Source organism: Platalea leucorodia (genome assembly GCF_965183815.1).
Source record: "Platalea leucorodia genome assembly, chromosome: 3".
Classification (NCBI taxonomy): Eukaryota; Metazoa; Chordata; class Aves; order Pelecaniformes; family Threskiornithidae; genus Platalea; species Platalea leucorodia.
The window spans coordinates 120,355,401-120,371,754 of record NC_138825.1 but is presented as its reverse complement, the minus strand read 5'-3'; the positions used below and the strand labels follow the sequence as shown (position 1 = coordinate 120,371,754).

The following is a 16,354-nucleotide window of genomic DNA, read 5'->3' as shown; positions in this document are numbered from 1 at the left end:
AGCTAGGACAAAAGCAGACTCTGGGTTGCTTTTCTCAGGAAGACGTCACCATGCAAGCCATGGAGCAGTGGAGCTAATCCACACCACCGAGTCTGTCCTCATCCCTCCAGTTAGCTTCCTTGGGCCTCCATTCCTCCACTGGAAAAGCAGCTCAGGAGACCCTCAGAAGTGCCGATAACAGCCCAGCATCTCCTAGCAATAAGGGTATACTGAATGCTTGAGGGGATTCACCCCATAGACTTTTTTTCCTCCCACTCTGACATCTGGGTGACACCTCTGTGAGCAGGGATCACTGCCAGGCTCTGGACCTGCTGTTACAACCGTACAAGCCACCAAAACACAGACGAGAGGATGAGAGACGCATTTGTGCCGCACTGTTGCATAACTGTCAGGGGAAGGAGCTTCACTCCTGAGGTAGCAAATGCCAAAGTAAAGGTTTTAAAAATGAATTATCAAAAGCAATGTTTCCACTTTCAAATCCAACTGAAACCAACCTGTGCCAAGCCCTGAGGTCTGTATTGAGCCAGTGCTCATTCCCATTCATGAAGAAGATGACCACAAGGGTCTTCCGCATGCCCAGAGAGGACGAGGTGGGGAAGACCCTCCATGAGCCAGTCCCATTTCTTTTGGAATCTGGGGACATCCAACTGCCTCTTCTCAACCCTGAATGCACAAAGACCACATCTTCAGAGCAGCTCAGCCCCTTGTAGACATCTCTTTCTGTTTAAAGACATAATAACAATAACAGCAGGTGTTACCACCTTTTGCTGTGTTTCCTCTAAAAAAACATCCAAGTTCCCTTGGGCAACATGAAAATTCACTCCCTTCTTCACACCCTCTGACACTCCACAGACAGCTGTGTTGGGGCTGCTGCAAGGTGGCCTCAGGTCACAGAAGAAATCTCTGTGATTTCAGACTGCAACACAGCCTGTTTCAGGTGATACTGACAGCCTTCATCCTGGTGCTGCAGAGATTGATGCACATATCTATGCTGAGACTGAAGCACGGTGTCCCTGGCCTCATGGCAGCATGAGTGGGTTAAATCCAGACAGCATACAAACCCAGATGTGTCCTAGACCTCAAGCAGCTGTCTCTGAACTCGTTCTGAGCCAACAGCAGTACAGACTGTTGGGCATCTCCACATCAGAAACATATACCCCTTCCCTAGCTGGCCAAAAGCAGCATATAGTCTGAGAAGGTCTGTTCTTCAGGCTTTGCTTACAACAAAGTTGAGCTAAAGCACAGAAAACAAAAATGAATGGCTCAAAGTCACAAAGAAAGGGTGGAGCAAAACACAAGGCAGGTCTCGTTCATCCCAGAGTAGTCCCTAAACATCTGCCTTTTTTTCCACTAATGAGCAGAACCATCATTCAGTGAAATCTTTAGCAAGGAAGTGTGTTTCTACGTAGGCCCAAGAGGGAGCAGTCACACTGGTGACCTGAGAGAGAAAACGTTGTCTTTATTGATACATCTGCAAGGACACAAACATCAGGGGAGGAAGACAGGTCACTGAAACGCCCATGCCAGAAGAGATTTGGTTTTGAAATAGGCTGGAGGTGGGAGCGTGTCCAGCTGGATAACTGACTGAACCCAACCTCTCAGTGCAATGTTGTGGCCAAAAGGCCTGCCTCAGTACTGGATATAAACACAGCTGAAGACTGTGAGCTGTCGTTATCTCTGTATTTGGGATGACTGTTAGCACTACTGACCTGCTGTGTTCAGTTTTGAAACACACAGTTCAAGAAGGATATTGAACTACTGGAAGAGACTTCAAAGACAGTAACATGAAGGATGACATTAATGGAAGACCTTTGCTCCATCCTACTTCCACAGACGAGAGGGGATCAAGCTAAGCACAATTTATTTTCTATCTGTCTGGGTTTTCTTCCCAAGGAAACTCAGATGCTCAGACAGGGAATTGCCGTGCATTTTGGTGGGAACAAAAAAGAGCTGCAGGGCACAGTATCCCTAGATCGAGTCACAGCCGCATAGGCATTGTGGAAACACACGTACAGTGTGCTCCATGGGACATCCCTGCTCCTCCAGGGTAGATTCGGCCAAAACTTCTTATCAAAAAGAACTTAAAGAGTGACTTGAGCATGGCTACCCAAGAGGAAGACACACACTTAGTAACAGGGGGCCGTAATTCAAGCTGGGCAAGCAGTCACAAATAAATGTTGTATAGTGGCAATAAGGAACCACAGGTGAGCTTCCCCAGGACCTGACAGGGGGAACCAGAAATGTGCTCAACTCAGAATTAATTCAGAGAAGTCCCAAAGTCTGTTTAATCTTTGCCAGATCACCTGAACACAGTGATGCCTTTATGAATTTCATTCTACTCCTAGAAGCATTTTACAGAAATTATTAACTTATGTGATTGTAAAGTGATCCGTATTTTCATAGATTTTGTTATATAGGTAAGAAAAGCAGGAAGGCAGCCCCTCCTCTACTCTATCTGACCTGCTCAGTGAAGAAACTCAAGCTGAGGCCCTTGTACCTGTATTTCGAACTCAAGAAAGCTGCCCCTGAAAACAGAGACCCAAGAACAGGCGGTCCACCACAAGTAAGAAGCTCACACAGTACAACTGATGAACCTAAGGAAACAGCTGTCTGCAAGTCAACCTTGATAATCCGCACTTGTGCTCCTTAAAAAGGGAAAGCTGGGGCACGCCTGACCTGCTCAGCCAAGCAAAGCAGCGGTGCCTTGATGTCGGGGTGCCACAACAGGCCACAGAGGAACCAGACACAGGGTGCAGAGCCCTGTAGGGCACCTCAAGTGAAGCGAGGTTCCCCTACGGTGACTGGGGAATCCCTGAGCTGGATGCAGTACCAGGCTGCCGAGATGGTCTTGTTAGGCTGCGATCCACAGTGGTCAGCCGAGGAGTTAGAAATGGCTCCCTTACACCGAAGCACTCAATGCTCTTCTTTAAAGACAGTTGTGAGCCACAAATCTGCGGTTTTCCAAGTCGTAGCCCACACATCTCCTTACAGCTGCTTTGGGATCTCCCCAATCACCTTTAAGTTATGGGAATTACCCCTATATGCTCTGTTCCTCACCCCCCTGAGATATATTCTTCTGACTTTTTAATAGTGCTTAGGTAGTGACAAGAACTTAAAAAAAGAATAATCTTGAGAAGGAATCTTTGCTTCAAGTGGTGCGCTTAGTTTTGGTGGAGATTTTTTTTGTATTTTAAGGGTCAGAGTGCCCTCTTCTGTCCCATCCGTGTCTGATCACTAACTCACTTCTGTGTTAGATGAGCAGATTATCGAGGAATACTGTGATTTGTCTTCTGCACAAGCTATCATCTGCTAAACAACAGTTAGGAAACCGAACAGCTGATCCCAAACTAGAAAATAACTCTCGTTAATGAGGGGGGCTACAAAGTCAGCTGGCACCAATAAAAGGGGCCGGAGGAACACCACGGGCAACAAGATTGATCTAATTAGTTGATGAGGTCAGGCATGTTTTGAAGTGAATCCCTGCGAAGTTTAAACAGTGGGGTGTTATTTAATAGGTCCACACTCTGCATTTAAACTTTGCCTCTCTCCTGCCCGTGTAGCCGCTAATGGAATCCAGACTGCTACCGACACCTGAGGAAATCTGTCTGAAACAAACATATTAAAAGTAACTCAATAATACCAGTGTATATAGTCATTTCTAAACTAACCATGGTGAAATCGCCGGGACTGCAGGTTATCTGAATCACGGACGGAGCTAACAACGGCCCAGAAACATTTATGAGCGGAGGTTTTCCATCGTGAAAACGCCCAGGAGCGTGGTTCTGGAAACCACATGAGCGCTTTTGTGCAGCAAAGCCAGCGCTGATGAACGGCGGTGGGTCCTGCCCGCGCCCGGGGAGCCGCCACACGCCGCAGCCCCAGCGCCGCAGCCCGGCGCCGCGCCCGCCCCTCCGCCCCCGCCTGCGGGCCGCGGTGCTCCCTGGTCCTCATCCGGGGTCCCCCCCAAGCCGCTTGAGGGACGGGGGTGAAAGGAGCCGCTCTGTTTCCCCCCCAACCGACGACCCCCGCTGTGAGGAAGCAGCCGCCACGGCCTTGTGCCATTGGGGTCCCGCCTGGGGCGGGGGCCCTTCCCTCAGGTGCGACCCGGGCCCGGGAGGGCGGCCCCGCCCGCCCGCCACAGCCCCGCTTCGCGCCCGGGGCTGGTTTGGCCCGCGGCGCTCGCCGTAGCGGCGCGGCGCGCATGCGCGGGCGGGCCGGAAGCGGCCGCAGTCGCCATGGCAGCCGCCTGCGGGAGGCTGTGGCCGCGGAGGGTGGCGGGCCTCGCCGCCGCCCGGCCCGCCCGGCCCGCCCTGCCCGCCAGTGAGCACCGTCCCCCCATCCCCCGCCTGCCCGGTGCCCTCTTCCTGCCCGCCGGCCGCCCCTGCCCCTCAGCGCGCCCAGAGAGCGGGGTCGGGGGGGGTGCCCCGGGCCTGCCTTGCGGGAGTGCGATCTCCAGCTGCGCAACTGTTGGGGGCGGTGCAAACACGGGGGTTTTAAAATTTATTTTGTTTTTACAGGGTGTTTTTCTTCCTCGGAGTATCGAATGAACAGCGATGGGAAGCCAGCAAAATTTCAGCCGCCTCCAAAGCCTGTCATTATTGACAAGCAGAAGCAGAGGGAGGAGAGGAGGTAGGTGGGGTGTCCGCTGCTTGCCGCGGTGGGCTTGTGTTCGGGCCTGCTGGCAGGCTCCTGGCTGTGGGAGCACCTCCTGCCAGCTCTAAGGCGTTATTACAGAAAAAGCATTTGCAAAGTTCTAGCAAAGACCGTTTATGTTGAAATATGTCTAAACCACCCTAAAATACTGTCTTCTGGAGTTCCTGAAAGCAGCGAAACATGAAAAAAAGTGTAGCAGTAAACACTTTTGCAAATTTGGAGCTAACGTGTGAGGTTTTCTCTGTGAAAGGCATGTTAACTCTTCAGTGTGCCATGAGGTGATAGGGACGTGGGTCCTGTGTCTGCCTTTGCCTTAGACGTTGAGATCGACTGTGAGCACGTACATTTCTGTTTGTGAAATGGAGCTGATGTCAGCGGTGGTAACCTTCATGAGACGTCTCTTCTTCTGAGTATTTTTGTTGTCACCTCAACCCGTTTGCATTGCTTTAAATAACGCGGTGGTTAAAACTGCAGTGCTGTGTCTAGAAGGAGAGTGGTAGTACTGTATTGTTCATCTTCTCCTCCCCCCCCCCCCCAAAAAAAAAGAAACTTTAGCATGTAGGCAGTGTAGGAATGGGGTAGGTATTAAAAGAAGACTATAAAAATTTCCACTCTGTCTTCAGATCTGTTAATGGAAATACCTTTACGAAGCGAAGAGTCTACATGGCTCTTCTAAGAAATGCAGTGCGTGATGTGGCAGCTGGGCAGAACAGGCAGCTACATTTAAATGACGTTTTATTCTCCTGAGATTGTGTAACTTTGAAGATCATGAGTAGGCTCGATGTTGTTTGTTGTCTGTGTGGCTGCCCGTAGGCAGCGACACCAACCAGAGCCTCTGTGCTGCCGCACACGTTGCCCTGTGCTCCCCCCACAGCCCCCGTAGGGTTTGTAAGGCAGGTTTGCATTTGTCCTCCTTTTCTGTCTTGGACACTTCTCTCCTTGCCAGATCTTTTAAGATCTGTCTGTACTAGTGAATTAAATGTGTCCAGCTTCATTCTCTGGCTCTGAGGCCAAGCGGCCTTACCATCCAAACCAGAGTGCCCACATCCAAGTGGTTTGTTGGAAATGGTCCTCGGCCCAGGCCAGTACTGTGTCAGGAAGTGTGCCCTCAACTCAGCAGTCAGACAACTGAGTTCCAGGGCATGAGGAAATTCCTTGGCATGGTTTAATTTATCCGAGCAGAAAATAGTTTTAAGAGTCCCTTTAAGCTTCTCTAACACAAAATAACATTTATGTGGTGTCTCCTGTAGGCTCTGTTTGGCTGTTTGTAAAAACCGGTAATAGATTGTTCCATATCTGTCGCTACAAAGTCATCAAGCAGTAAGTGTTCTGTCACACAGATTACAATTAAACCATGAAATAACCTGTTCCTAAGCTGTGACAGCAGTAACTGAACTGTCCTCTTTCAGTCAGCTCCTCTCAGACCAACATTTATTGTTGTTTTTGAAAAAATCTGTTTAAAAGAACAAAACAAAACAAAAAACCTAATGGCAACAAAACCCCACAAAAACCTTTTTGGATAACAAAAAAAAATTGGTAACTTTATGAACTGCAGTTCATATCTCTGAAAAGGCAACTGGTATTGGTGGTTAACAGGTGGTCATTTTTAGGCCAAATACTTGGACTTCTCTAGTACTTCTTATGCAAATGCTTTTGTTTTATACTTACAAAGGTTTGGATTTTCTTACAGGTTCTTGAGCCCTGAATTTATACCTCCCAGAGGGAGAACAGATCCTCTTAAATTCTTTATAGAAAGAAAGGATATGATACAGAGACGAAAAGTCTTCAACATCCCAGAGTTCTATGTTGGTCAGTAACAGAACTTTCATAATTTTGTTAATATTACTTGGGTTGGGTAGTAAAAAGTGTGGTTGGATGTTGTAGAATATCACAGGCCATCGCAGCGTCAGGTGTGTTAGATGAACTAGCATGTGTTTCTGTGCTTACTACTTTGTCTTTTAATTTCATATTTATATCCAGTTTCCATTAAAAATGTAATACTAATGTGTTTTTTAAATCGTGGCACTTTAGCGTATGGTTTACCAGTAAAGCTAAAGAAAGGAAAATACGTTATTTGTATTCAATTTGCGTAATGAAGAGTAAAAGATAAAGGTGAAGGTTGAAAGTTGAAGAGGCTTCATAGTTAACCTGCAGAATCACTTTAACATACAGTAATTCAGGGCGTTAGAAGTTTATTCTCTTTCTGGCAGTTTTTAGTGGAACATAAAACATTTTCAAAATGTACCTAAATATGTGCACTTTGTGACTCTTTCCCCATGTTTTGGTACCTGTTTCCTTGAACAGTCTATTTTTTTTTTCGCAGGCAGCATACTCGCCGTTACGACTGCAGATCCGTACGCCAATGAGAAAGTCAACCGGTTTGTAGGCATCTGCGTTCAAAGAGGAGGAAAAGGACTTGGCGCTACCTTTGTCCTTCGGAACGTCATAGAAGACCAAGGTGGGTTTTTAACTGTGGTAATTATGCTAGAAGTGGTAAGCAAAAAAATGTTGAAGTTGTATGTGAAGGGATATCTGGTGAAGAAGTTTAGTCTGCGGAGAGGATGGCAAGAGATTAAAGTGAAATCGTGAGTCTGCCTACTAGGGGATACTGCAGGTTTAAAAGTGTATACGCAGAGGTGTTGATGTGCTGTGTATTTGAAAGCAGGCAACTGCTTCGTAATTTTTTGTCTATATACTTAGTGATTTTTAGATCTATATTCTGAGGAGACTGAATGTGGTCCACTGCGGTCGTGCTTGTATTTGAGCCTGGGCAGGCTACTGCTAGCCGTGTAAACACTGGCCCCGCTCGAGCCCTGTGTATTTGCATGAACTGGGGCCGTACGCGTGAACTGTTCAACAAGCAACAGGTTAGCAGAGTTTTATAATCGCTTCATATTCTGTTTCATGACAAAACGGGGGTGGGTGTCTCTGTATACACTACACATACAATGAGATAGATAGTAAAAGCCACTGTAACCAGAAGGGAGTAAAGTTTAAAACCCAAACTTGTCTTCCTTAAATTCAAGCCATTCAATGTCTCTTAAGCCATTTTGTTATTAAAGACGTGACTTGTAGAAGAAATCCACATTTCCCTGTGCGGACATAATGCATGTGCACAATCGCACGTGCACACAGCGCTGTGCGTTGTAGTGCTCTGATAAGGAAAAGGCAGTTCTTGAGTAATACAGGAATGCGTAACACTGAAGAAACACTAATTTGGTGTTAGTATTTCTGATGAATTTGGTTCATTAAACCAGACTTTATCTCTCTAAGGTGTTGAAATATGTTATGAACTATACAATCCTCGAATCCAGGCGATCGAGGTTCTGAAGCTAGAGAAGAGGCTGGATGACAACCTGATGTACCTGCGAGATGCCCTCCCTGAATACAGTACTTTTGATATGAACATGAAACCTGTGTCTCGTTTAGACCATGAGGAAATTCCTGTAAACAAGGTAGGAGCCAGCTGTTTCAGAGGGAAAGCAGAGGACAGGGCCACAAAAATGATCAGAGGGCTGGAGCACCTCTGCTGTGAGGAAAGGCTGAGAGAGCTGGGGTTGTTCAGCCTGGGGAAGAGAAGGCTGCGGGGAGACCTTATTGCGGCCTTTCAGTACTTAAAGGGGGCTTATAAGAAAGATGGGGACAGACTTTTTAGCAGGGCCTGAAGCGACAGGACAAGGGGTGATGGTTTTAAACTAAAGGAGGGTAGATTCAGACTGGATATAAGGAAGAAATTTGTCCCGATAAGGGTGGTGAGACACTGGCACAGGTTGCCCAGAGAGGTGGTAGATGCCCCATCCCTGGAAACACTCAAGGTCAGGTTGGACGGGGCTCTGAGCAACCTGATCTGGTTGTAGATGTCCCTGCCCATTGCAGGGGGTTGGACTGGATGATCTTCGAATGTCCCTTCCAACCCGAAGCATTCTGTGATGCTGTGATAATTTAGGTCACTTTCACACCTGACTGATAGCCTGGAAGGCCGTTAAACAGCCTTGCATTAGTTACCAGGGTGACAAAAGTATACAAATACAGCAAGTTTTTATGCCATTTCTATAGCAAAAGAATGTTGAGAATGTAAATACCTGCCATCCTCAGTAGTTAATTCTGAAGACACGCAAGGAGTAGCGGCCTCCATGTGGCTCTGTGTAACACTGTGCGGAGAGGAAGCTGCTCTTACAGAAACGTTCCCGTTAGTGTTGGTGCTGAGCGGGGAGTGGGGGGTGTCAGGGAAGAGTCAGTGGAAATCTGCATCCCGAAGATCCAGAAACCAGCAGACCCTGTCAGGGAGCGCTGCCTCGCAACTCGGGAGGTTACAGCGACCATTCTTCCCTTTCCTGATCATGCTGCTTTTCTTTTTCCTTAATAAGGAGCAGGAGTAGGACTACAAAAGATGAGTTAACTTCACTTTGTGTGTCAATTTAAGGACTATCTAATAAATCAAAACTGTTAATTAAACAGTTCTACAAGATACTATGGCAACAGTCACGTAGACACAAAAAATTCCTTTTCTCCTAACAGCGTGAAGTAGTAGTTCCTTAACATACTGACAGATTGCTCTGTTTTCTCTTACTTCCCTTCTGTCAGAGCAGCAGTTGTCTCACTTGTCGCTGAGCTCACAACCAAAACTCTGATGACTTAATACCTTTTGATTTTTATTTTTTTTTATCTTTCACCCTAGCTGCAGGTACGAATGAAACCTAAACCATGGTCAAAACGGTGGGAAAGGCCCAAATACAATATAAAAGGAATAAAGTTTGAGCTACCTGAAAAAAAAATGAAAGAAGCACAGAAGTGGAGCCAGCCATGGCTAGAGTTTGATATGCTGCGAGAATACGATACTTCAAAAATAGAGGAGAAAATTTGGAGAGAAGTGAGTGAAGAGCTTAAAAAATAATGATGGGGTTTGCGGTCTAGGAATTACTGAGAAAATTACTATTTACTTTGAATTTACTGTATGGATTATCACTTGTCAAGTTCTGTTTATATACATACACAATAAAGTGAACCTTTCCAGAAAATTTCAAAGTGTACAGACGGTTGTGGTTGAGTTTCTGTTCGTGAAACCAGCCCCTCCTTTTCCTGGAGAGCGTAATGCTCTCTTCACCTCTTCTCCAGGAATGAGAAGCCTCCTATTTTAAATTACAGTTAACGAGGAGTTTGTTAACCCCTCTTGTTAGTCACCCATTTAAGTGAGTTGTGTTGTCATTTCCAAGTAACTTCTGCTACTCCTCTCTTTACAAACTAGGTAGCGGCCAGTTGTAGACCTGCCGGACTCGTAACTTCAGAAATGGGCTACAGCAGGGAAGCAGGCATGTCTGAGCCAACCCTGCGCTCTCCGAGTCAGTGCTGTTTAGTTTTCCCATTAAAAAAAAAGTGGTTTCTGATACTAATCTGCCACCAGAGCAGCAAATACAAATGCTCTGGAATCAGTGTTGAAGAACGGAGCCTGTTTGTTTAAGCCAAATCATGTGAATGAGGGTAAGGTTGGCGATGACGCGCTCACAAAGCGTCAGAGTAGGCTCTCAGCGCTGGGACAGCTGCTTTCCTAAGACTCTCCTGCCACAGTAGAGGCACAGTGGTGTTCCCTGCCTTCCCCTGCTTACAAGTCATCTTTCTTCCAGAAGAAAAAAAACTGATTTTTGTAATAGCACAGAGGAGACCTTTGTCTCATCCCAGCTAAAGGAGAGCAAGAGAAGAGCCGTGAGATCATGAGGCTGTGGTGATTGCGGGTTACAGAAGCAACAGAAATGCCCTGTTCTTAGAAAGCAGGATTTGCAGCGTAACTCCTACCTCCTGAAGGTCACGGAGGCTAAGGGCAGCCCACGTTTTGTCATACTTCTAGTAACATTCTTGTCACATCTTAAAGAATTGAACTGACAAGTCATCAACACAGCAAAATATTTTTACTTTATTTTCAAAATAAAACAATTATTTTAAAAGTCACCTTTTGTCTCTAACACTTAAAGCTATTTACAATTAAAATATTTTACAAAAATATATTTTTAACTTAAAAAATAGAAAAGAAATCATGTGGATTAAGTCTGCAAAAGTTAAATTCTAGTCCCAAAAGATTTTGGAGAAATACAGTCACAAGGAAACATACAGAGCCTGGGATGCACTGCAGTTTCTACAATAAAGCATCCTTGTTATTCTATAACCCTATTTATTGCAAATACACCAAGTTATAAAACATTAGAAATGCAACAAGGGTATGATGAAGTAAGGGGCAGCAGATGCTACCGGGAAGCAAAAGGCAGGCTTTCCTAGAGTTCCAGTTACGAGACAGTAACTGAAGTTGTTCCTGTGCTGCCCAGCATCAAGGTGCCTGTTACTGCAGGCCTGATAAAGGCAGGCGTGCGACAGCTCCAGGCGCGCGCCCCCGAGCGAAGGCCGCGTCGCTCACGCACAAGAGTAGGCACGTCGGACCGCACCTTCACCACGGGTCTGCTCTGCCCCAGGCGTTCTCCCGGGCAGCTGCGACCTCGCTGCCCCCCATTTACCGTCCAGAACCACCCAAACTCCTCCGCAGCACGCTGGCTTCTCACGTCTCTGTCGGGGTCGGAACCCCTGCACCGTTACGAGTTCTTTTTCACGAGGGACGGCTTAAGGATAACCCTGCCAACGTCACTGCGGACCACAAGTTAGAAGAGCTCCGTGACTGCTGAGCCAGAGAGCGATACTTAGCAGCGTACTACTGAAAACAGATGGTAAAGCTGGCCACTTACTTACAGGCACTCACTGTCTCCTTCCAAAAAAGGATAAAGCACTAAAGCATTGGCACGTTTTAGAATGCCTGAAGCATCGCTTGACCTTGACAACTCTAACTACTAAAAAGACTCCTTAAGCTAGGAGTAGATGGCAGTAGAAGACATTTAGGAAAAAAAAAAAATCCTCAAGTATTTAACAATAAGACAGTGATTACCACTAAATCTTTGAGTAGGGAGGGTCCACGAATTAAATTTCATATTGCAACTGGTTTGGTGTTAATACCAGGCTTGTTTCAGTAATACAACTGTTCAAAAATTTCCTATTTCCCAATCATGGATTTAAGGTGTTTAAGGTTGTACTCTTCAATGAAGTCTTCAACAACATGCAGAGCTTTGACTTTCACCAGCAGGAGAAGAACTTCTTTTGTTTCCTCACTATAAAAAAAAAGAAAAATTTTATATAGCAGCACTTTTATGTACCTGACTTCAAAGGACACTTTAATGTTAAAAAAGAGTCAGGTGTCCCCCCTTGGCCCCTCGTCATCAGCTGACCTGGGCTCCACTGATCACTAACAGCGCCCAACATCTGGCGCCTCAAACGATCACACTAAACCACAGCTGCAGAAGCGCTCCTTTACCTTATGGACTCCATCGTTTGTTTTGTCTATCTACATGACGAGAACGTCCTTGAAAGTGTCAAATATGTGAGACTCCAGGAACATTTAACACAAAGTGTACGAGGAAGTGCTTGAATCCCAAGGCAAGCCTGATCTTACCTGTGGTTATTCTTGTGTAGCGTACGGGCACACTGCAGCAAGTGCTGGCAGAAGTTCCGTAACTCAGGGAGAGTTGATCCACTTTTAAGATCTTGGAACCATCTTTCTGGGAGGCACGCGACCACCTGCTCACACAAAAAAATATTTGGAAAGGTCTGAAGAGAAAAGTTTTTCAGTATAACCAAGTCACATCACTTCTGACAGGGACTTTTCTTTTTGGCAGGTTCAGTCATTATTAGTAGCGTGTTTTTCCTTTGAAACCAAGATTAATTCTCCCTACAAGCAGTTATTCTTAAGAACCTCTGGACCAATGTTTGCTCTAAAACGCTTTTATGCGCCAAGGTCATTAAAAAAAATTTTGATGTTTTGGAAAGTTTTTAAAATGTTGTTTAAATTTTAAAATTTTTAAATATTCAGCTTCAGTCTAGACCCCTCTTTATGAAAAAAAGCATACACCCCCTTCCAATGTACATGTCATCTTTTACCTTACTACACTTTTCTGTATTATCCGGCCCTGGTGGCGTGTTTAAGAGGTTCAGAAGAAGGTAACGATTCAGCAGCTTGCTCAGTCCCAAATCACGGACCGTATCTTCTTGTACAATCCCATCCCAAAGAAGAACATTGGAGAGCAGCTGCAGTAATGAAGAAACAGAGAATATGCATACTTGCTGGCTAGAGGTGGGCTAAAACACAATATTAAAAGTTTTATGCTTAAAAAAAATACATATTATGTCCAACCAGTTTAAGTACTCACAACCCAGGATTCACCCTCTCCAAATTTACTGTCAGTTAGCCGCTAATAAGCTGCATATAGTAAATAATCTTATCAAGTAGGATTATTAATTTTACATGTGCATATGAACTGTACCCTCATATGTGTATATATGACCTCCCAAGGTAGGGAAGAGCATTTTACCCTTCTAATAGGTTAACAATTTGCTAAGGCCCAGGTACAGAAGACGACTATGCTTTATGCTTTTCACGGAAGAGCTAGCAGTCAAATCTCAAAGCGTGAAAGAAGGAAAGAATATTTAAGACAATTGCCCTACAAGAAATAGGGAGCAAGAACAAGTGGCGTCCAATCCTAAGCACACCTTCAGAGAATCCAAGACAGAAGTAAAAAAAGTTACTACATCTGCTCAGGATAAGGCTACACACAGTCCCTCATAACATGAGGGAGGTTGGCAGCCACGGTTCATAGGGGCAGTTGTAGTTTTTTGTAGTCGATCTCAGTACATTAGGTAGTGAAGGTTTTCTTCCGTTGCCCCTATCACTATAAATCCTTATAATTCTTGTCATTTTTGAGTCTGATGTGAGAACATGACTATTTTTTCCCTTAACTCAAAATAGGTTAGTTTTACGGTAACTGTTAACCGCAAGGTAACTGACCCTCCCGACACAGCAGGCTGTCTTTGCAGTCACCACTCAAAAAGCGCTCAAAGCCCACCACCTTGGCACATTTCTCCGGAGTATCCGATAGGACACTTCCATCTAACTGCACAAGCGACTAAAACACAGACGGAAGAAAAAGGAGAGCCTCCCCCGGCCAGCGCTCATCAGGGAAGCACACAGCGCAGTAACAAGCGGCGTGTTCAAGCCCTGAAGCTACGCGCTGGATCTGCACTGGGCAAGTCAGGCAGTACCAGGGTACAAACGCTGAACTCCCATCCTCTGTACTTTTGCATTAGAAGAGATCCTGGCTCACTTCTCACCCAAGCCAATTATTATTCTTCCCTACAATTTCTGGGCCGTTCAGAGGCCGTTCCTAATAAGCATTGTGAAGATGGCAACCCGTATTGAAAGATGGGGTTTAACAGCATGAGCGGGGGGCTGCACGGTAGCAGCGGGTCTCAGAGAGCAGCCTCAAGCGCAGAGGAGTTAGACTAGTCGAAGTATTAAGTAGGTCCCACGAGTTTAAGACAGGTGAGTTGCAGTACTATTTACCCTGGGGTGACTGAATTCACACCTCCACTCCAGAAAAAAAAATGATTTAACAACTATTCAACAGATACACAGAGCAAGAATACTTTAAACTACTCTCCATTATCACCCCTTCAAAGATGACCACTGTGACAGTGAAGATGGAAATCAAAAGCTAAAAGGAGAAAACTTCCATCTGCAGGAGAAAGCACCCAGGTCCGACTTCCAGGAAAACACAGCACAGTCCTAGAAGGTGGGATCAAAACCCCACGTCTGCCTTGGTTTTTGCTAGGCGTCCTAACCCCCGAGTATTCAGCTCCCTCTTGCTTTTTCTTCATCACAACAGATTCCTCCACAGCAGCTCACCCCAGGAGCAGAGGTGGCAAGTCTTCTGCAAAACAGACCTCAATACATCCACATTTCCAGGCTTTTCAACAGAAAGGAAGCTCTGCATCATGACAACAGGAAGCATATGCAGGGCTAGGCATCATGAATAGCAAGGGAACTGGAATATTGTCTGGGATTTTAATGGGGTTTTAGGCATCTAAATCTCATCTTTAGTAAGAATCCAAAGCTACTCCTAGAAGAAACACATCTTACATAGGAACTGAATCACAGACATTCAGAAATTCCCAACTCAGCACTCCGAAAGTAAAAGTATACTGATGCGCTCATACGAACACGCAGCGATTATATTCTGCAATAAGGGTTAGCATGACTAACGCCATTTCATAAGGCAAATGGCCGTTCTCTGTGACTGAGCTGGTCACATATCGGCCCTCTTCCCCCTCATTATCAAGCCCTGAAGGCCCAGCGCACCAAGCAGACAAACGGAATGGATTTTTTCTTCCCTTCCCTGTCAGCCTCAAGACTCCTGGGCGCCAGGCTGACTACTCCCCTCCTCACTGGCCTTGAAGGTCCCAGGCACCAGCCCAGTGGTGGTGGTGGCGGCCCCATCACAGAACAGGGAAGCGTAACAGCACACAGAGCGCTGTCTATAAAATCAGTTACAAGTCCTAAGGGGAACTTGCACCAGAACTGCTGCTGGACAGCGAGACCCACGAGCCTCCCCGGCGGCCAGGGGTGCCTCCACCAAGGACTGAGTGACTCGTATTTTTTTACGTGTTTCTCGTCTAGATTACAACTGTTATACTATTGATACTGCGAGCCAAATATTAAGATTTGACCCGATCTGCAGAGGGTCCAGGTGATTAGGAAGCATAAGCTAAGCTGCGCTATACATTCTCTGTTATGCTACTTATAAAATTGTGCTACGCTGATTCAGGTTATAAAAATCCTGTGCTACTCTGATCATAGAATACTACGTTATGCTGATCATAAAATTCTGTTAAAAAATAAAGCTTTAATTGTACCTACAACCTAGTGTCATCATCATTCTGCCCAGGATCCCCACAAGAACCTGTACCCGTAGTGTCAGGTGACAACCTGTTAGCAGAGTGGCAATGACTAATTAATATGATGTAAGGCCAGCAGGCCTGGCTGACCCACTCAAGGAAAAAAAAAAAAAATGAACCATCAGGAACAGATGGTCAGATCAGAGACTCTAGCAGAAGATGTACCAGTTGGGTAAACAGAAATAAAGTGTTCATTTATAGTTCATTCCTAAATCATCACATGCAGGTTGCACAGAGAACACATCCTTCACTGAGAAAAATGGTTACCCATCCTAATAAAAATGTATCAATCTCCCAGGACTCAGGCTTGCCTGAAGATGTATTTCCTGACTGACTGCAAAATATTTTTTCATTAAAATGAATTTCAAAGAAAAAAAAAAAAAAACCAGGTATATTATCTCTACCTTAACAGCTGACCAAAACCGTCTTTCTTGAAATTTTGAACATAGTGATGATTTGTCTTCTACAGTGCTGGCCATGGAAAGAAGAAAAATAAGGATTTATTTTTTGTTTGCTTTTAACAGAAAATTAACAGACAATTGGTCTCTTAGATACTGATGAACGTTAACTCTGGCATTATTTCAGCCCTGACAGCCACAATCAGAATAAAGGTCTAGGGAAACAGCTGTCAATTGAAACCCATTATAATACAACCGCTATGAAATAAGTTCCAATAAAATTAGCAATTGGAAACACCAGTGTCTATGTATCATGGATTCAGATCAAACCAGCATTGCTTAGAACCAAACAGCCTACACCGGCTTTAGCAAAGCTTCTCTCCTAGCTGTATCTTAACCCCACATCTCCCAGACCCCTACTCATTCCCGTCTTTGAAATACTGCCCAGTAATAAGCATCAACAATATAAACCCTACTTTAGGAAT

General features: G+C 45.4%; 2 protein-coding genes across 6 annotated transcripts in view; one reads left to right on the top strand and one right to left on the bottom strand.

Moving 5' to 3' along the window:
• Positions 1 to 4,235: 4,235 nt before the first annotated feature.
• Positions 4,236 to 10,379, top strand: MRPL19 (mitochondrial ribosomal protein L19; the record flags this gene model as incomplete). Its single annotated transcript, XM_082305731.1, has 7 exons — positions 4,236 to 4,320; positions 4,518 to 4,629; positions 6,344 to 6,462; positions 6,977 to 7,111; positions 7,927 to 8,108; positions 9,332 to 9,523; positions 9,899 to 10,379. The coding sequence occupies 7 exons, from the start codon at positions 4,236 to 4,238 to the stop codon at positions 10,109 to 10,111; spliced, it is 1,038 nt and encodes a 345-aa protein (XP_082161857.1). The 3' UTR covers positions 10,112 to 10,379.
• GCFC2 (GC-rich sequence DNA-binding factor 2) overlaps positions 10,376 to 16,354 on the bottom strand; it is a 21,959-nt gene continuing 15,980 nt past the window's right edge. For 2 of the 5 annotated variants that reach the window (XM_082305725.1, XM_082305726.1), the window contains exons 15-18: positions 15,876 to 15,942; positions 12,622 to 12,819; positions 12,137 to 12,261; positions 10,376 to 11,795 (exon numbers count right to left, since the gene is read on the bottom strand). In XM_082305725.1, coding sequence (XP_082161851.1) covers positions 11,681 to 11,795; positions 12,137 to 12,261; positions 12,622 to 12,819; positions 15,876 to 15,942 — 505 coding nt within the window. In that variant the 3' untranslated portion in view covers positions 10,376 to 11,680. Of the gene's footprint in view, positions 11,796 to 12,136; positions 12,262 to 12,621; positions 12,820 to 15,875; positions 15,943 to 16,354 lie in introns of those variants that run through there. The other 3 variants (XM_082305727.1, XM_082305728.1, XR_014227559.1) reach the window with 2 other exon arrangements.